Source organism: Pecten maximus, chromosome 14 (assembly GCF_902652985.1).
Source record: "Pecten maximus chromosome 14, xPecMax1.1, whole genome shotgun sequence".
Taxonomy (NCBI): domain Eukaryota; kingdom Metazoa; phylum Mollusca; class Bivalvia; order Pectinida; family Pectinidae; genus Pecten; species Pecten maximus.
In genome coordinates this window covers 9,239,958-9,262,503 of record NC_047028.1, presented here as the reverse complement: position 1 = coordinate 9,262,503, position 22,546 = coordinate 9,239,958, and the positions used below count along the sequence as shown (strand labels likewise).

General features: G+C 37.1%; 1 protein-coding gene across 1 annotated transcript; it reads right to left on the bottom strand.

Annotated features, from left to right (window-relative positions):
- Window positions 1-19,180: 19,180 nt before the first annotated feature.
- LOC117342858 lies at window positions 19,181-22,126 on the bottom strand. Its single transcript, XM_033905138.1, has 3 exons — window positions 21,873-22,126; window positions 21,214-21,363; window positions 19,181-20,428 (listed from the first exon to the last, which is right to left on the bottom strand). The coding sequence occupies exons 1-3, from the start codon at window positions 22,075-22,077 to the stop codon at window positions 20,058-20,060; spliced, it is 726 nt and encodes a 241-aa protein (XP_033761029.1). The 5' UTR covers window positions 22,078-22,126; the 3' UTR covers window positions 19,181-20,057.
- Between the last annotated feature and the right edge of the window lie 420 nt (window positions 22,127-22,546).

The window sequence follows — 22,546 nt, the reverse complement described above, 5'->3', positions numbered from 1 at the left end:
GCTCAACATTTCAAAGTTTAAAACATGCCATAAGAAAGAACTTCATCTATTGCACAAAACACATTTTAGGAATAAATCCAGATTTAAATGATACATCAAAGTCTATATGTCTAAAGCAAACTGCTGTTTGTCCTAATTTTAAGAAAATTAAGAAGACGCTTACTGTGTGTATATGTTTCCATGGTATTGGAAATCCTCGTTCGTGAAATTATAACTTAATTGAGAATTCCAAAATATCAACTTATTAATAACCTCATCCCAACCTTCAAATCAAGGATCTACATTTGTTCATAAAGCAAGGTTTGATAAATTGAACCAAATGTGAAAACTTTCTTTTTTTTGAAAATATAAAAATCAAACATAGCTTTCGAACAAGTGTTCTATGAAGAATAGACTTTGCGTTCTACAAAAACAACATATTTTACTCTAAAATGAATAGGCTAAAGGATGTAGACGTCCCTTTCAATGAAACGCAGAAAACTTTAAAATAAAATGTAACTTATCCACAAATTACCGGAAGTAACATTCATAGAACAACTGACTGCAACTTATTAACACATGTAAATGGAAAAAGAAACGACTATTCTATAAGATTGAAAATTGAACATAATTACGTATAAAATATATAGGAAGAGTTGGTACTTCTTTACAAGTGTGTCGACAATAACATCGAAAGAATATCTGGCAATAACTGTTTTACGGAGGAGATATAGACGTCCCGTTTATTGAACTGTACAGTTGAATGAAAAACTGGAAAAGTAAAACTGACCATAACTAGGTTGAAAAGTAAAACTGACCATAACTAGGTTGAAAAGTAAAACTGACCATAACTAGACTGAAAGGTAAAACTGACCATAACTAGGCTGAAAGGTAAAACTGACCATAACTAGATTGAAAGGTAAAAATGACCATGACTAGGCTGAAAGGTAAAACTGACCATAAATAGGTTGAAAGGTAAATCTGACCATAACTAGGTTGAAAGGTAAAACTGACCATAACTACACTGAAAGGTAAAACTGACAATAGTCAGACTGAAAGGTAAAACTGACCATAACTAGGCTGAAAGGTAAAAGTGACCATAACTAGGCTGAAAGATAAAACTGACCATAACTAGACTGAAAAGTAAAACTGACCATAACTACACTGAAAGCTAAAAATGACCATAACTAGGCTGAAAGCTAAAACTGACCATAACTAGACTGAAAGGTAAAACTGACCATAATTAGGTTGAAAGGTAAAACTGACCATAACGAGACTGAAAGGTAAAACTGACCATAACTAGGTTGAAAGGTAAATATGACCAAAACTAAAATGAAAGGTAAATCTGACCATAAATAGGTTGAAAGGTAAAACTGACCATAACTAAAATGAAAGGTAAATCTGACCATAACTAAAATGAAAGGTAAAACTGATCATAACGAGACTGAAAGGTAAAACTGACCAAAACTAAAATGAAAGGTAAATCTGACCATAACTAAAATGAAAGGTAAAACTGATCATAACTAGGTTGAAAGGTAAAACTGACCATAACTAGACTGAAAGTTAAAAAATGACCATAACTAGGTTGAAAGGTAAAAATGACCATAACTAGGCTGAAAGGTAAAACTGACCATAACTAGGTTGAAAGGTAAAAATGACCATAACTAGGCTGAAAGGTAAAACTGACCATAACTAGGTTGAAAGGTAAAACTGACCATAACTAGGTTGACAGGTAAAACTGACCATAACTAGACTGAAAGGTAAAACTGACCATAGTCAGACTGAAAGGTAAAACTGACCATAACTAGGCTGAAAGGTAAAACTGACCATAACTAGGCTGAAAGGTAAAACTGACCATAACTAGGCTGAAAGGTAAAACTGACCATAACTAAACTGAAAGGTAAAACTGACCATAACCAGACTGAAAGATAAAACTGACCAGAGCCATATTGAAAGGTAAAACTGACCATAGCCAGATTAAAAGGTAAAACTGACCATAACTAGACTGAAAGGTAAAACTGACCATAGTCAGATTGAAAGGTAAAAATGACCATAACTAGACTGAAAGGTAAAACTGACCATAGCCCGACTGAAAGGTAAAACTGACCATAACTAGATTGAAAGGTAAATCTGACCATAGCTAAACTGAAGGTAAAACTGACCATGACTATTTTACGAATGTGCGCTTGGAGAAAGAGACGTCCCGTTCAGTAGTGTAAAACTTCTTATAGTACACCACGTTTACCTAAACTACACTTTACATGTATAATGCTGGCTGTCATTGTATGATCGATCCCAATATAACCAAGGTTAACTGATGCGAGCTTCGATCTTTTACTTGTGTTGGAAACATTCATCAATATTTAATACAACAAAAACCATTATAAGCTACATTGGTTTGATGTACAGCGGAAAACCCGGTAGCTTTATTTCCATTAATGATTGACAATCTGCATCCAACAAGACCTGTGATTAATTGTCGTCCGCATTCCAGCATGACCTGTGATTAATTGTCGTCCGCATTCCCAACATGACCTGTGATTAATTGGCGTCCGCATTCCCAACATGACCTGTGATTAATTGGCGTCCGCTTTCCCAGCAAGACCTGTGATGAATTGGTGTCCATATTCCCAGCAAGACTGATTAATTGCCGTCTACTTTCCCAGCATGATCTGTGATTAATTGCCGTCTACTTTCCCAGCATGATCTGTGATGAATCGGCGTCCATATTCCCAGCAAGACCTGTGATGAATCGGCGTCCATATTCCCAGCAAGACTGTGATTAATTGCCGTCCACATTCCCAACATGACCTGTGATTAATTGGCGTCCATTGGCGGCTATTCCCAGCAAGACTGTGATTAATTGCCGTCCACTTTCCCAGCAAGACCTGTGATGAATTGACGGCCATATGCCCAAGCAAGACTGCGATTAATTGCCGTCTACTTTCCCAGCAAGACCTGTGATGAATTGACGGCCATATGCCCAAGCAAGACTGCGATTAATTGCCGTCTACTTTCCCAGCAAGACCTGTGATGAATTGGCGTCCATATTCCCAGCAAGACCTGTGATGAATCGGCGTCCATATTCCCAGCAAGACCTGTGATGAATTGGCGTCCATATTCCCAGCAAGACCTGTGATGAATTGGCGTCCATATTCCCAGCAACACCTGTGATGAATTGGCGGCCATATTCCCAGCAACACCTGTGATGAATTGGCGGCCATATTCCCAACAAGACCTGTGATGAATTGCCGTCTACTTTCCCAGCAAGATCTGTGATGAATTGGCGGCCATATTCCCAGCAAGACTGTGACTAATTGCCGTCCATATTCCCAGCAAGACTGTGACTAATTGCCGTCCATATTCCCGGCAAGACTGTGACTAATTGCCGTCCATATTCCCAGCAAGACCTGTGATGAATTGCCGTTCATTTTCCAGTCAAAAACTACAATAAGTGCCGTCCATATTCCCGGCAAGATCTTTGATGAAATGCCGTCTATTTTCGTGAATTTGAATATAACAAAAAAAAAAAAAAAAATGTTTATTTTCATGGGGTCTGATGCCACGCCTTGGGTTTTATAAATTACAATTATTGATAAATAGACTTGCGGTAATCATTGATTCCACGGTCTCAACTTTTGTATTATGGAAATATAATGGTCATAAAAATAGGACATTTTCCGAGCGTTTACGCTTTGTCTGGCTGGCTTTATGGTACAGAAACACCAAACGTGGAGAGGGTTCTGTACCATGATCATTACAATAGACAAGAATCACGTGAGGTCACAGGTCTATGTGCAGCGGTTTTCATGTTTCCAAGAAAAGCAGCCGACATTGAAATGTACACTTTATAGAGAGTTGATGCAGTAGCCGAGAAGAGAACCAATTAATAATTCAGGAGCTCACGCCAAACTGGTCAATCACGTGAAAATTGCTGACGATAGGAGGATTGAGTTTACTCTTAAATCAATGCTCACCTGTGGTCAACACACCACCATTGGAGTGAGGAACAATCTGGTTGACCTGTACTTAGATAACCACTCTATATAACATGACACATGTCTATATGTGTACTCCCTATACCAACGGTGATCTTATGGAGATTCAAATTTGAATTCCTGTATTCATTTCTGACAACATGATCCTTTATAATGACCAGCCATTTTGACGAAACTGTCCCCTTCTCCATAGCTACATGCTCCTTAAAACGAACAGATTTATAAACTTTTTTTCAAGTTAGTGTATGCCGTGAAATCAAAATTTAATTGTAGCTACATATCATTGAACGCACATGAGGCCCATATTTAATTTCCATAGTTTGATCAATCTAGATTGCTTAAATGGTTCGTAATGAAAACAAAATAAATATTTCTACATTCTTCAAAAACCAATATCATATGCCTACATATGCTTATAGACTGTATCTTAAAGACATAGGTCTTAGACATATCCTCACAAAAAAACATCGTCTGTTTAATTGATATTCCTACATAATGTGTAATGAGGGAAAACCGTATGAAAGTTTCTTTTAACTTGAATATTACGCATAAAATGCGATGTTTGCGTGTTAAAACAAGTAGGTAATAATCATCGTTTGAAACTCGTTAACCAAAAATCCGGGCATATTTTTCAAGTGAATATCGTAGACTGTGTGATTTTAAGTTATTTTAAGCGATGTTACCATAAAGAGGAATTCTAAATACCTGTGCTGTACAGGTTGGTTCATGAGAGAAATGTCTTAGAATTTTATAATGTTCATTATTGCCATTAGTTCTAACTGATAGTTTCAGACAATGGTAAAAAAAATGCCACAGCAATGATATCGGTCTGTAATCATCTCGTCCCCTAGATAAGCTACCTTGTCTTTCTCAAATAGCTATCTCGTCCCCCAGGATAAGCTACCTTGTCCTCGAATAGCTATCTCGTCCCCCAGGAAAAGCTACCTTGTCCTTCTCGAATAGCTATCTCGTCCCCCGGATTAGCTATCTCGTCCCCGTGGATTAACTACCTTGTCCTTCTCAAATAGCTATCTCGTCCCCTTTGAATAGCTACCTTGACCTTCTCAAATAGCTATCTGGTCCCCCTGGATTAGCTACCTTGTCCTTCTCGAATAGCTATCTCGTCCCCCTGGTTTAGCTATCTCGTCCCGGTGGATTAGCAACCTTGTCCTCGAATAGCTATCTTGTCCCCCTGGTTTAGCTATCTCGTCCCCTTTGGATAAGCTACCTTGTCCTTCTCGAATAGCTTTCTCGTCCCTCTGGATTAGCTATCGCGTCCCCCCGGATTAGCTATCTCGTCCCAGTGGATTAACTACCTTGTCATTCTCGAATAGATATCTCGTCCCTCTGGATTAGCTATCTCGTCCCCTAGTTTAGCTATCTCGTCCCCTGGATTACTACCTTGTCCTTCTCGAATAGCTATCTCGTCCCCTGGATTAGCTCTCTCGCCCCCTGGATTAGCTCTCTCGCCCCCTGGATTAGCTATCTCGTTCCCTGGATTAGCTATATCGTCCCCTTTGGATAAGCTACCTTGTCCTTCTCGAATAGCTTTCTCGTCCCTCTGGATTAGCTATCGCGTCCCCCCGGATTAGCTATCTCGTCCCAGTGGATTAACTACCTTGTCATTCTCGAATAGATATCTCGTCCCTCTGGATTAGCTATCTCGTCCCCTAGTTTAGCTATCTCGTCCCCTGGATTACTACCTTGTCCTTCTCGAATAGCTATCTCGTCCCCTGGATTAGCTCTCTCGCCCCCTGGATTAGCTATCTCGTCCCCTGGATTAGCTATATCGTCCCCTGGATTACTACCTTGTCCTTCTCGAATAGCTATCTCGTCCCCTAGATTAGTTACCTTGTCCTTCTCGAATAGCTATCTCGTCTCCTGGATTACTACCTTGTCCTTCTCGAATAGCTATCTCGTCCCCTAGATTAGTTACCTTGTCCTTTCGGGTATAGGAATCGTATGTGAGCGCAACAATTGTAATTTCTAGGCTGGCATTTAAGTAACACACACACTTTGATAAATGCGGTTATGTTCTGTGTGAAGGGAGGTGACTCTATCAACACTGTATACAATCTGGCCCGAGTCGGTGTCGTTGTAGTATTAATGTCTTGCTATGTTGATATCAATATCAGCGAGAGATGGGTACTTCAAATAACGGAATAATTTTACTAGATCTATTTTTCAGACTGTCAGTGCAAAATATAGCCTGATTTCCGTCTAAAAGATGTTTATGACCAAATGCCTCTTATCATTACACCAAGGATGTGGAAACTTTTATTCATTTATTTATTTCCTCTTAGATGTTCACCCCCCTTAACTGTCATTACATTTTCGTCAAAATGAACTATAGAACTTTTGTTCAACATACATACACACGAGTACTACACTAGCTGTATGATGATGTGTACCTTCCCGCGGTCTTGTTTTCGTCTGAAGAACAGGGACAATTACAAACCCATGATATTTATTATATGATTTACCGCTAAAGTTATTGACGGTACACCAATCTCGAACGGCGTTTTGATATTCTTGGCACGTATTACTTATTCTTAGTAAAGAATCTTCAACAGAGTCGGGGGTGTAATACGGCTTCCCATACATACAAACTTTCATTTTATGGAAAATGGGTTGGGAATTCGCCTGAAGGTCTTGCGGAATGACGAGAGTTTTAAACGGAATCGAGACCATAACAACGATGAGCAGGCTTGGTAACGTCCGCCATCAGTACAATGATAAACGTTGATTTTTTTCGCTATCAGACGACCTTGCGCGCACCTTGTATCGCTGAAAATCTCCTTCAATGATGCCCGGCAGCATGGGATAGCTTTAATATATAAGGCGACAGCGCCGACGCTGTTTACTATAAGTACAGTCAGATATATGGTGAAATATATATTTCTGCCTAAAACGTGTACTTTTTCATACGTGCAGCTACGGGTCACTTACATCGAATAGGTTTTCTTGCATGTCATGCATGTCAAAAGGGAAAGTAAATGAAAAACAAAACACAATAAAACAAACAAACAAGAAAACCGAATTTCTGCACTTAGAAAAGACAAAAAAAAATGTAGGTAATGGATTTCAGTTGTAAGGCCTCTTTATGTTTACCAAAACATGAAAACATTACACCGCTTTCTTGTTTTGAATCTGATTTGTGCACACTTTGCCTCGCTTGAAAGCTGTTTCAATTCTGCGCACAATGATACCCGAGGCTACAGTGCCAGGCGCTGATTTCTACAATTACATATGTACATGTATGTATCTGTAGTTCTGTACCAAACTTCTGGTATAAAAGGCTATGGGTCGCACACACTGGAGTTTTTTTTTTTTTTAAAGCGCCATGCCAATCAATGGGGAAAATAAAATAAAAAAATAATAATACCTAAATGTTCAGCCCGTTCAAAGTACATAAAAAGAGAAAATCTGTAACTGTGTGTGTCCTTCTCGCTTCTGCTTTTCTTTTATAAAATGAGGACTGTTTCATTGCCATAAGATCTTGTACATATTCAGCGGAAATCTTGCTGTACAAAAAGATATGTGTTAGCAGTCAGTATATAGTAATAATCGATTAAAAACGACAGAAAACATGCTGTTAGCCAAATATCACATTCAATCATTGCTGTACACAACATTACAGAATCCGACGATTACGTGTTCCCCTGCTATATCCTGTTACATAAGAAAGTGTATGTGATTTACCAGATTATCACGTGACCTGTATATCTCATAAATACTATTTAATTACACAAATCAGTAAAATGAACCTGCAGTTGGATACGAAACATGTACAGCTTAATCAGTGACGTCATAAGGTAAATTATTTTAGCTAACCAGTCGTGTTATATGATGGTAACATTTTACACTATAGCCCAACTCTTAACTTGTTGTCGATTTCCACAACTCCTTTACAACACGAATACCACAATATTTAGTGATAATGTTCTTGTAGTTGAATTATTTACTAATAAAACACTGTCTGTGATGTCTGTGTTACCTGTAATTTACTGCAGTTAAATTGATCAATATCTTAGATATCATGCATAACATTTTAATAAAATGTGTTATTTAAATATTGTGGCCTCCCCTGGTCTTATTTGAAAAGTCGGTCAACCTGTGTCTACCTGAGCTGTCGGTGTTATTTTAGTACATAACACCTATTCCACTATGACTAAATTATTTACCTGTTTCTCACCTAAACTCCTACAAGTTGGCTAGACTTGACGATATTGATTGCATAACGCTGTGAAACACGCCGCGATAAACACACACAATCACCTGGCAATGACAGGAAGTAAAATAAAAGCCATACATAAAAAAATATAAAAAAGAAAATGTCAAACGTCACAACCTATGAAATGGTTCCGTTTGCGTCAGCAGGGGGCCCTGGAATTTGTTTAATCTACTGTACTGTCAGTAACTGTTAGGCCTACTCAGTAACCTGTGTATTTGGAAGTTGGGAATTGGCTCTTAAATGAACGAACATTCGGTAAAAATGACACCCCTCGATGTTCATATAAAAATATTTATTTCAATTGTAACTCAGAGTCTATATTTGTGTAGAGTAACCATGAAAACTAACTGCCATCCTAGCCTTTCAATATGATCATCGTTAGCCTATCGACTGACCTACCTTCGTCATTCCATCAAGACAACCGGTTAAACACATATAATCCTATGTCACAGAAAAGATCGAATACTCGTATAGAGTCACTGTTCGCTGGTTCACACACGAAGTTGCCAAAATCACAGTGAATTTAAAATTACCAGCCACGAAACATCGCCGCGTCATGGCGATCGAGATCGACATCACTCTCATTGAACTATGAATGGAATTCCAATGACAGTCGTGACGTCATGCAGTGACGTAGTATTTCATAAAAAAAAAATTGACTTGACATTTAAAATTACAGTGTGTTCTGTGAAATGATTAAATACGTCGAGGTGCAAATCAAATTATATGTGAAGTTGGAAAACTCATTTCAGCGTTGGCTTTCAGTATTGTTGATAGAACTTCTTTTTCTCGGATGTTGACAATTTGATCACGGCCACGTAAAAGTCGGTCAAGTTACGGTAATTTTTATCGGCGAATTGTTCATTCGTTCATCACTTAACCACAAAATGAATGAAATTTGTGTGCAAACATTGTTTGTCAAAAATAGGGTATGATCTTTCAGAATATCACACGTATATTTAGTAAAAACGTCAAATAAAGAAATTAAAAAATTGAAGAAAATGGATGGCTGAGGGACACTTTCGCCAGAAATTCGGTAATGATATGAGAGAAAAAGACTCTTTCATTATGTGTGTATGTAGGATAGGGATATTCCACCCTCGGGATCACAAAATGTGGTAAAACCCTCGGCAAGCCTCGGGTTTCACCACATTTTGTGACCCCTCGGGTGGAATATCCCTATCCTACACATACACATATGAAAGAGTCTTATAGTGTTCTGGCGTTAAAGTCTCCAATAAGCATATTTTTTGTTCTTTTTTCATCAACTTTATCATTTCATTTTCAATCTCAAAATGAGATGTATGCTTAGATGTAGATGTTTCGGGTGGTACATACACACAGCCTTATAGTAGAGTAGATGACGTATTACATGTACGTATCTCTCCCCACTGGACACATTCTGATGGGGTTTGGGGAAATACAAACAATGAATTATATATACATGTATCTCTTTATGAATTACGATTATTCCACCTGACTTACGTTTCGCATTTGGCCTATTTTTAACTACGTAACTGTAACCAGATGGCAATTCTAGAATGCCAAAATCATCAGTTTTGGTCTCAACTAATACAGTGACGTCATGTGACTTAATAACTGATAACAGATCATGAGGCAGTTTATTAGATGAATACAATGCAAGGGGAGACATTTTTCGACATTTTTTTGGTTATATTGTGGCACATGTTATTTGATAGCTCAAAGTCAATTCAGAATTCTTAAAAAGTGATATCTATTTCCAAAACTGTCAAAAAAACCCAACTAGAAAATGTCTGATAGACATAAATGTTCACGCTGCCACTTTCCATCCCGAAAAGTTTGGAAAAACCAAGTACATTCAAATCTAATACCATTTTAGATTTTGTAGTAGACGATGAATTGAAATCACTTATGAAATTAATTAAACAAATAAGTATACGACTCAACAATATTTAAGATAATCTCTTGCTTAACAAATGTAGGCATGTATTATATCATATCATATGTCCTGTACAATTTTGTATGTATATAATTCATAATTCTCTACACTTTATATGTTTATGAGAATAAAATATTGTCACTGTCATTGTCATTGTCATTGGTGAGGATGACATCAGCAGTTCTGGTTACATTACATCGGGACGGGACACGGACGAAACACTATGCCCCCCCCCCCCCCCCCCCCCCCAATTTAATGGCGGATGCATAAACAAACAGCCTTATGAACAAGCAGAGCTAACCATGCATGCAAGCTACACACTCGACGACAATATAGTTCTATGCTATTTTTAAACATCTGTAAACACACATTTTACAGCGAAATCTAACTCTCATAGTTGATATGGTAATCAACTGATATTATGCAATCTATCCTCTGCGTACTAGACTGAATAGATGTCATCGGCCAATGGAAACATTGGGACAAAAGGGGTTTTCCTTTTCAGTCACTTCCTGGTCTCATTTTACCGCTTACACTGAGAAGATACCTACTTGATTACATAGACCGTATCACAACACACACTGTTGGAGCACATTTTATACGAAGTTAGATAAATTCTGTATTTCCTCTAGAAAGACAGACATAACTGACGAGGAGAGAGGGACAGATTCTGTATTTTCTCTAGAAAGACAGACAAAACTGACGAAGAGAGAGAGACAGATTCTGTATTTTCTCTAGAAAGACAGACAAAACTGACGAAGAGAGAGAGATAGATTCTGTATTTCCTCTAGAAAGACAGACATAACTGACGAAGAGAGAGACAGATTCTGTATTTCCTCTAGAAAGACAGACAAAACTGACGAAGAGAGAGAGACAGATTCTGTATTTTCTCTAGAAAGACAGACATAACTGACGAAGAGAGAGACAGATTCTGTATTTCCTCTAGAAAGACAGACATAACTGACGAAGGAGAGGGACATATTCTGTATTTCCTCTAGAAAGACAGACATAACTGACGAAGGGACAGAGACAGATTCTGTATTTTCTCTAGAAAGACAGACAAAACTGACGAAGGAGAGGGACAAATTCTGTATTTCCTTCAGAAAGACAGACATAACTGACGAGGAGAGAGAGACAGATTCTGTATTTTCTCTAGAAAGACAGACATAACTGACGAAGAGAGAGACAGATTCTATATTTCCTCTAGAAAGACAGACAAAACTGACGAAGGGACAGACACAGATTACGTATTTCCTTTATAAAGACAGACAAAACTGACGAAGAGAGCGATAGATTCTGTATTTCCTTCAGAAAGCAGACAAAACTGACGAAGGGACAGAGACAGATTCTATATTTCCTTCAGAAAGACAGACATAACTGACGAAGGGACAGAGACAGATTCTGTATTTCCTCTAGAAAGACAGACATAACTGACGAAGGGACAGAGACAGATTCTGTATTTCCTCTAGAAAGACAGACATAACTGACGAAGGGACAGAGACGGATTCTGTATTTCCTCTAGAAAGACAGACAAAACTGACGAGGAGAGAGGACAGATTCTGTATTTCCTCTAGAAAGACAGACATAACTGACGAAGGAAGAGACGGATTCTGTATTTCCTCTAGAAAGACAGACATAACTGATGAAGGGACAGAGACAGATTCTGTATTTTCTCTAGAAAGACAGACATAACTGACGAAGGAGAGGGACAAATTCTGTATTTCCTCTAGAAAGACAGACATAACTGACGAAGGGAGGGACAGATTCTGTATTTCCTCTAGAAAGACAGACAAAACTGACGAGGAGAGAGAGATAGATTCTGTATTTCCTCTAGAAAGACAGGCAAAACTGACAAAGAGAGAGATAGATTCTGTATTTTCTCTAGAAAGGCAGACAAAACTGACGAAGGGAGGGACAGATTCTGTATTTCCTCTAGAAAGACAGACAAAACTGACGAAGGGACAGAGACAGATTCTGTATTTCCTCTAGAAAGACAGGCAAAACTGACGAAGGGAGGGACAGATTCTGTATTTCCTCTAAAAAGACAGACATAACTGATGAAGGGACAGAGACAGATTCTGTATTTTCTCTAGAAAGACAGGCAAAACTGACGAAGGGAGGGACAAATTCTATATTTCCTCTAGAAAGACAGACAAAACTGACGAGGAGAGAGAGATAGATTCTGTATTTCCTCTAGAAAGACAGACATAACTGACGAAGAGAGAGACAGATTTATTCTGTATTTCCTCTAGAAAGACAGACAAAACTGACGAAGGAAGAGACAGATTCTGTATTTCCTCTAGAAAGACAGACATTACTGACGAGGAGAGAGAGACAGATTCTGTATTTCCTCTAGAAAGACAGACAAAACTGACGAAGGAAGAGACAGATTCTGTATTTCCTCTAGAAAGACAGACATAACTGACGAGGAGAGAGAGACAGATTCTGTATTTCCTCTAGAAAGACAGACAAAACTGACGAAGGAAGAGACAGATTCTGTATTTCCTCTAGAAAGACAGACATTACTGACGAAAAGAGATAGATTCTATATTTCTTATATTCAGATATTTCTTACATGGTGACCTGTTCCAACAATCTATCAACTCAGTTATAGAAAACACGGTATATAATTGTCATGTTGGTATATTAGCAACTCATTAGATTATCTACCGTTTTCTACCAAACATAGGCCTAATCACGTGTACGTTACCCCCTTATTTAATGGCAATTATTAGTATTACAGTATATATTAGGAGAAATATCAAATGAAATCAAAATTTAGGAAACCATGTTAAAGCCTTCTTTAGGATTAAGATACTAAATAAACTCACATATCTGGCCACTTTTGAAGAGTAATATCTATCTCTTTTGCAATACTGGATATACAGTCAGTAACGCAATCATAATATAGATGTTTTCATTAAATTAATTTGAAGTAATATTTAGTACAGTCATACAACTTCATGATTTTATTGAAAATTACGTATCCCTCATTTGTTGTTTTTGTGTGGAAGAAAAAAAGACCAATTTAGATATCAGATACCAAATTAACTTTGATTTCCCGTAATCTAGAAGGCGATGTTATAGTGTTTGATTTCCCGTAATCTAGAAGGTGATGTTATAGTGTTTGATTTCCCGTAATCTAGAAGGCGATGTTATAGTGCTGATTATCAAAAGATCTAGCATTAAGATAAAACACAAACAAAGTATATTCACATTTTTGTTGTTCATAATCATGGACTAAACGGTTGAGCTAAACTTGTACGAGGTAATGTCTATTGGGAGATATCTTCACAAGGAGTAAGGTAAGTTAAGGCACATCCCAGCATTTGTTGACAATAGATTAATCGTACAGAGGAATAGGCATAAATCGAAACATCATTCAATTTGGGCCAGTCAGCCTGACAGAACATTTATAAATTATGAAGTGTAAAAGCAAAAGCTCTCAAGTAGTGGTATATTTTCAGTGTGATTGGTCAGCAATGGAGTTAATTTCCTCCGTTTAGTGTTTCACAAGAGCAATTGTGCTTCATAGTTGGTACATTCTTGTAATCCTGATTCCATTTCGAGCAACAACAAAAATCCCCAAAAGGTTAATATTTTAGACTTTTTTCTATTACAAAGTATATACCAATAAATATGAAAACCAAACGTATTGAAAGTGTTAAATGACTGAACTATTGGTCAATACACCATACCTCCCAGAAATTGACCGTCACTTTACAAAAATAACTTCACAAATATCTAATCAGATATAATCACCGAACGTTTGGGGTATCTAGAAGCATTTTTAATGAAGGAATTTGTGACGTATTTTTTTTATACTGCATATACAGTCAACCTCTGTCCTATGTGAGAACTTTACTAATTAAGAAATCTTCCATGCCAATTTATGGTTCTTTAGTTCTGTTCCTCGGGCAGTTAATATTTGGAAGTCGCTATTTAATCTAAACTCACCTATTGTACTCCTATACGCTCTAGTGTAAGTAAAGTCAATAACACTCTAGATTCCATACATTACAATCTGGCATGATGCACAAAGCAGGTCAAGGAACAAACATATATCTCCCTTGTTAGACCTACTATGGAGTATTCTTCGACTTGCTGGGACCAATACTCTGTAGACAACATTGATATTATGCGACTAGAATCTTCCCAGCGTCGGATTGCAATAGATCGAGAGAGCGAGCCTGGCTTTATAGCAGCCACGATCCAATCTTTGTCTTTAAATAGGTTGTTTTCGACTTCAACACATTTTCCCTATTGAAACAATCTCCGTTTATGTACATCAGCTAGTATATAAACTTACTAAAACTACATGCATCAAAAAATAATTTCTTTTAACGGCCACCTCCACATTCGGAGCCCTTCAAAGCACAGTATCAATTGCACTATATTATAACAGTTCTGATTTTTTTAACGGAGGAAGAATAGAAAACAATGTTCAAGTGGCGAAAATATATCCGTATATATTAACGTTTACAGTATCGGCCCTTATACCACTAAAAGTTCAGAATATTTCGTAATACATGAAATCATTTACCGTTTCCTGAGTATATATCTAACGTTATAGTCGCTTTTAAGGTCCTTTAAGATTTACACATTAGGTATTCTGTCTTACTACCTGGTATGTAGGAAGACGTGACCTGGATAATTCAGTGATCATACTAAAGCTCTCATTTGATACACATATTTCCTAATCTGGGACACACCTCTCTGTACGATGTATCGAATTAAACTCTTTCCTTTATGGATCACTTTAAAGATGATCATACTAAACTGTCTTTTCTACAGAAAGAAGAAATATTTTGAAGAATTTGTGCAATTGCCTTAGTTACCAGGAGGTTCAGGCCCATCATTTATATAAATGTATTATATATAAAAAAAATGTTAGTCTCCACCCATCTGTTCACAGGGGAGGTGGAAGATGTCGGGTTACCATTTATGCAAAATGTGCTCGTTTCCTTCCCCATAGGACGCTACTAACCTTCCCCTATTGGGTTCCACTCGTTGGGTCATTTAGGCCAGAAACACCATTTATTGTATACCGATATGGTTCTTCTTTCCCCCAATAATAGGACTGAGACCACAATTAAGTACTTCCGGGTTCAGGCCCCACGAATGAAGTCCCCTCAAAAATGTATGTATTTCAGGAAAACCAATCAAATGCCTCTTTGAACTTGATTTCTGTTGATGAATTTAATGTGGATTTATAGCAGAGATGTCAATCTAGGTTTTATGATGTAAAATAATAATATTGATCATTTATTATGTACTCCAGGACCCTGTGTGATGAGTCCTGATTTGACCTCTACCCCTGACCCGGATGTATATAATCCACGTTGGTGACACATTTTGACAGCTATCTCCAGAAAATGCCGAACATGCTGGGTTGAAACTTTTATATTTTGCTTCTCAGATGTTGGTCTTGGCCAGGTGAGATGGAAAGTTGCATATGAGATTTTGGGAATTTATTATGAATTTTAATGTTACAATGAAACATATAGCGAAGCTAATTGTGGTCTCAGTCCATTACACTATCCGCGCCATTACATATGCGTCACAGCCCTTCCGGCTAGGCGAGACAAAATAGATTAAAGTGAAAATGTGATGTAAACATTTTCAATATGGCGTGTTTGGTTTTGACTCCTGACACATTTCGGATATTTTTTCTTTCTATAGACGTTAACAGCAGACCTCGGCTTTAGACTGAGGGCAATCTGCGTCATTGTAGGTCGTAGTTTGTGGTTAGACGGTTTTATATTAACAGACAGGACATCACCAGGTCGTAGTTTGTGGTTAGACGGTTTTATATTAACAGACATCACCAGGTTGGGTGGGTTATAAAACGTAACGAAATCCATATACAGGGAGATTCAGATTAAAACAGCACACCACTAAATAAGTTTTCCACAGGAGATCAAAACCGGACGAAATAAGATATGTACATAAAAATTCAGACTAAACGTGTTTTCCAGATTTCTTTTCAAATTCCTGCATGTTTACTGTTCATGCACCACTGCATCGACGTTTAGTGTATTGAGAAGCAATGAACAAAGACACGAACACGGATGTTGGCATTTTATAACCACACCCACCGAGTGAATATATGTAACAAGACTTTGAGGATTTCTCCATATAATCATTACAAGTAATTCGTATCCTCCATACATTTATGTGAAGATCCAGTGTTATCTGGATTATACTGTTTATATTACTTCTTTGACACACACATATATATATATGTATATATTATCATCAAATATCGATTTAATAAGTCAGTTTGAATATTGTGTATGTGAAGATGTTTGTGTGTGTGTAAGGATGTACATTTGTGTATGTATATGCGAATGAGAATGAAGTTGGAAAAAATTCAGAACATTAATTTGTAATATTGTTTATCTGTGTCATATATGTTTGTTCAATATGATTTTAGAAATAAATATGCAAAACCTATTATATATGTTGTTGATCTGACTAGTCGGATTGTCCGAGTTTCTTGTGCGGAGGAAAATATCACAAGTGTGCGCGTTCGAAACCAACGTGCCTCGCGCAGACCGTAGGTCGGAGATTTTTCTCCGGGTACTCCGGTTGTCCTCCACCTTCAAAACCTGGCACTTCCTTAAATGAGACTGGCTTTTGGTAGGACGTTAAATACAATAAACCAAAAATGTTGATTTAAGCAATGATAAAGAAACCAATTATCTAGATATCAGCTCCATGATTGTATAATACTAAAATGTATAATTCGAACCGGACATTTCAATGATCTCTCAGAAACGTACACGGAAGGATATCTCAGATTTTGCAGGAACCCACATCTGGCACCTGACACTTCCTTAAATGATCCCTGGCTGTTAATAGGACGTTAAATACAATGAAAAACCATGATAAAGCAACCAAATATCTAGATAACATCTTCTTGATTGTATGATACATGCACTTCAATTAAATGCATAATTCGAACCGGACCCTTCAATGATCTCTCAGCAAAGTACCAGGAAGAATATCTCAGACTTTGCAGGAACTCACATCGACCGATATTCTATGGAAATATAACAGTACCACATCGACCGATATTCTATGGAAATATAACAGTACCACATCGACCGATATTCTATGGAAATATAACAGTACCACATCGACCGATATTCTATGGAAATATAACAGTACCACATCGACCGATATTCTATGGAAATATAACAGTACCACATCGACCGATATTCTATGGAAATATAACAGTACCACATCGACCGATATTCTATGGAAATATAACAGTACCACATCGACCGATATTCTATGGAAATATAACAGGAGCCAACATAGACCGAAATCGACTGATATTATGTGGGATAGAACAGCCCCCTGAGCAAACATAGGGAAACCACTCCCGAACGGTTTGTCTTGAAACTTGTGTTGTGTTTCATTAAAAAATCATAACAAAAATTACGTAACGAAAACGATTGACTGACAAGGAAGAGCACAAGTATCAATAAAGCACAGCAGTACCATCTTGTCTCGCGTACATCACTAAAAGTTTGTTAATATGGTATAAAATATTGATATAACATGTCCCCTGTCGCAAGACTGCGGTAGAGGATTGAACTGAAAAATATAAAAAGTTCCAAACTTACTGTATGTTTATTGAAAAAGGAGTAAATTATGTGTTCTATATCTATAACGTATGACTTTGTATTAACCTGCATGTGTTTGACGTATACAGTAGATTATAACTCGATGAATGGAAATAAAAAGAACTTATTTTCACGAGGACCCGTAAAAACACAAGAGAATAATACAGTTGTTCAGGAGGTTCGAAACCGGAAGTTGAAAACTAGACTGGCTTATTGGGGTGGCAAAATAGTGTTGTACTCAAAAGAAATGAACGTTGATAATTCACGTTCATTGCCACAGTTGGAAGAAATCTCAAAAATGATTACAGAATTCACTAGAGACCTGAAACAAAAAATACTATATGTATGGGACAGTTTCAAGGAGGAACTTGATAATCTTAGGGTGGAAAATGAAGTCCTCGGCAATAAAATAGAACTTTTGGAAGACATTGTCACGGAGAAGAAACACAGTAAAAAAAAAACAGGAAACAAGGCGAAGAAACGATACGAAAATTTATGTGTAAACTCCTGGCGGGGGCTGGTGGTGATGGATATGTGGAAGTCGAACGAACACATCAACTTTCTAAGAAAGTTAGAGGGAAAAGTTCCGAAAGATCGTGCATATACAAGAAATGTAAGATTTTCTGTAGATAATTGCAGACAGGAACTTAGCGTCAGTATTATATGAAATCTAATCTCAGAAGCCGCAGTAAAGACCTTGATGAAGTGTATGATTTTAATGAATAAAACAGGAAGAAGACGAAAAGCTTGAATAGAGGAACAATGGTTCAATTATTGTTTCCTTACTATTGCCTAAGTAATGTGAATGATGATCTGAATGAATATTCCAATTATGAATAAAACATGGCATATTTGATGCCGATATATCCACTGAGGAAAAACAACAACAAAACAATCCCTCAACTGAATGTAAACAAAGTATCAGATGAGCATTAAATAGTGAAAATGCGATGGAAATCTTACAGATAATTATAGAGGTATATCATTGTCAGATATAATGGGTATTCGTTAATAACATTGTTAACAATTGCCTAAAAGTTTTGGAGAATGCACAATTTTTAGGAGGGGCAAGCTGTGTGTAGAACTGATTACTCAAAAAAATTCTTTGTTTTATTGCGGGTTCTACTGCACAAATATAATATAACAGTAACATGATGTACGTAGCGTAACATGGGATGTAAATATCATGGATTTATCATATAAATTTGTATTTCATTATGCCTGAATTTATCGAGAAGTTGGCGATGTAAAATAGCTTTCTGAGCAATTTTACTCAGAGGATGAAGGATACATATATTCTAGAACGGAATTCTGGGATATGAAACAAAAGTAAACTGAAATTTTATAAAAAGGCTAAGGGTTTCATTGAACCGGGAAAATATCATGTATTAATCAAAAACAAGGTACACATGAATGCTGTCACTAGACATTGAGTGTAATGTCATGGTTTAATAACTGAAAAGGGTCGGGAAGACAGACTACTTGTGCATAATTATTATTTGTTCAAGTATAACACATACAAAAATGATAAGAAGATGAATATTATTTACTTAATTGTCCATTATGTGACAAATTGAGACACGAGTATAAACTTGAACATTATGTAAATGTAATAACTATATTTCTAACAAAAAAAAAATATAGGTCAGTGTATTCATCTAGCTTTCAAAGTCATACTTCCCTGTAGCCAATGAATGACGGGTTGAGAGATATGAAGGTAATCACATGATATGCTATCTATAATTTATTTACCTTTGATGTTACGCAAATTATATACACTGTGCAAACTGTATCACGGGCCGATGGTCTTCAAATTCTCAATGAAATATTTTGAAAATCACGTTTTTCTTGTTCTTTCAATTTTTTTTTTTATTTGGATATCATATAAGAATGGCATAATATATTCATATTACTACAGTGACATCTACAAAATAAGCACTTCCAAAAAATTCAATTTATGTACGTTTAGATATCATAATCATTTTCAGAAACAAATTCAGTTTATGTGCATTCGCATGGTTTCGCCGCGAGAGAATCTGAACTAATTCATAGCCAAATAGTCAATGATATAAGTATTGAATGTTAATGGCTTTATTACAATGTATAGATGTACAATATATATATATAATGTCCAATGACATATGAAACTATTTTGCTGATGTTATATGGGTGAATTATGCACAAATAATGGTTTACCGTGATGTCCTTTAAGAGGAATGTCAATTTGAAGCATTTCTTTGCTCAAGTTAATGAATCAATGATTAAAACAAGTTAATGGCACATTGACCTTATCATTGATTGTATCCATATGAGGGGTGATCCTGTGGTAGCCCGTATTCAGGGTTGGTAGGTAATCCTGCTGTGGCGTTTTGAGGGTATCCGGCGTTACCGACAGGCGGATAACCCCTGGAATCAGTCTGCATTACGAGCACCTGAGGGGCCCCATTTACCAAAAAACCGGTGGTCGGCACTGCAGGCACGGGCAGACGACGGGCGAGGCCGGTGAGAGTGATGGCGGCTATAAGATACGACACGCCCGTAAGACAACCTAATATTAAGGAGTAGCCTGGATCCACCGACACCGACGAGTTTAAAGTATATTTCTCCATGTTAGCAGCCAAGGACACATAGATCCAAATCACGGCAGCGAGCAGAAATGCAGCTGAAAGTAGAGAATATTATAAAACTGAGGATATCAAATAATTATTCTGAAATATCAGAGACATATATAGTTCCCGTAGAAGTGGTGGCTGCCCTTTATTCGTGACCACTTTGACAGCAAATTGTGTTATATTTCATATTGATGACACTTCTGCACTTTAATATTAATACAATTAAAGCACATCATTGGATCTTGGTGATGATTTCAAATAGAAATTATTGATAATTTTGTGTCTGGTTTTCAAGTTTTCTCCAATATGGCGTCAGGAGAAGAATGAACCGAGCGACCGCAAAGGATTGTGGGAAGGTTAGAGGCCACCACGTAGACATAAGGGCACATAGAGAGCTGCCAATCTCTCTATATACTGTATGTCTCTGGAAATATTAACTATAAGCAAAACTCCTCTTCCTTATACAGACATTGTTGGCCATTCTGAAGTCGGCCACTGGCACACACAGCATGTGCTTAGCAATCAACGGCCCATTGAATATATCATTATCCTTGATCAAGTTGTAAATCAAACACAACTCATTTTTGCAATGAAAATTTATACTTTTTAGTTCAATTATAAAGATTGAACCAGACAAATAATTAACCTATCCATCGAAAGGCCAATTTATTATCTAAACCAATCTTTATATGTTACCTTTCTGTACAAGTTAACAAGAATTTATTCAATCGAAACCTTTCAGATAATTTTTACATTGATTAAATATTTTTATTAACAATCATTATAAAGAACCAAATAAATACCACTAAAAAGATAATTCTTGCAGTGTATTTACCCGAGAAGAACCACAATACAGCTTGCCGTTGGATGAAGGAACGTTCGGGACGAGGAGTTGATGAGACGGCTTGTGTTATACCAGTAACGATGAACACTAAATTGAGTAAGCATCCCAGCAGATTGAGTCCCACAAAGCATATGTAGCTCACTGCAACAACAAAAATACCATTGGTAAGTCTTACACTAATGTCGTGTGTACGTTTGATATAAATGTCATGTGTTAGTTTTGTATCATTGCCGTGTGAATGTTTTTTCACTAATGTCATATGTAAATTTTACACCAATCTCATTTGTACATTTTATATCAATGTCATGCATAATTTTATACCGATATCATATCAATTTTCATACCGATGCCATGTTTTTGAAAAAAAATCCAATATATTTCAGAGACAAGGGTAAAAATAATTCCTAAAACATTTTTGTTAGTTGGGGGCAGTTATCCAATCATAACAGTGTAAATACATAGTCTGATGTCTCGTAGATTGGTCGATTAGTCAGTCGGTAAATGAAATTATAGATCAGTATATTTAAACAAGCTATACTTACTAGACGGTCCGTCATTATTAAACAAGCTATACTTACTAGACGGTCCGTCATTATTAAATAAGCTATACTTACTAGACGGTCCGTCATTAATAAACAAGCTATACTTACTAGACGGTCCGTCATTTTCAAACATGTACTTTCCGTACGGAATGCATTCTTTGTCTGGTACGCATACAGCGAATAATCCGATTTGTAGAACTGTTTTACCAGATAAAGTAACGACGAACCAGTTGGGTGTCGCTATTGATACTGCTTGTATAACGAGAAGTATTACAGCCGAAATGCCAGAAACAATTGTTACGTTGGATACCATCTTTACCAGCCAGTGTGAGAGCCCTCCACAAACTGTCTAACAGATCATAGTGAGGCGGTCCCGTTTATAGGCTATATTTTACACCGTTGCGCAAGCCTGCGCCTGCGCATTCAGTCGTGACGTGGATTCATTATGAAATCAATGATCGTTACAGCCATGACGTAATTCAACCAAACGGAGTCTTTATTTCCCAGAAGAATTAAATATATGATGCTCGATCAGTTAAAATATTACAGCACTGATGTCAAGCCTTGTCATTAGACTAAGTATGTGTGCCCCCCCCCCCCCCCCCCCCCCGGCCCGGTCCTCCCGTCTTGACAAGACATGACAGTGTGTGGTTACAGGTGACACAATTTGCATAAAATACACTCGTGTTAATTACAAGCCAATATCATCTTAAAATATGAATTTAAGCGTAGTACATATCAAATCATGAATAAAACTGTACGTTGTTATTTGTTTCTATCTA

What these genes read in the sequence shown, in the direction of transcription:
- LOC117342858 (XM_033905138.1), bottom strand. Translation starts at nt 22,077, where the DNA reads ATGGTATCCAACGTAACAATTGTTTCTGGCATTTCGGCTGTAATACTT. An exon ending in TGAAAATGACGGACCGTCTA is followed by an intron (nt 21,364 to 21,872) that starts GTAAGTATAGCT and finishes TTGTTGTTGCAG; the next exon opens with TGAGCTACATATGCTTTGTG. An exon ending in TGTATTGTGGTTCTTCTCGG is followed by an intron (nt 20,429 to 21,213) that starts GTAAATACACTG and finishes CTCTACTTTCAG; the next exon opens with CTGCATTTCTGCTCGCTGCC.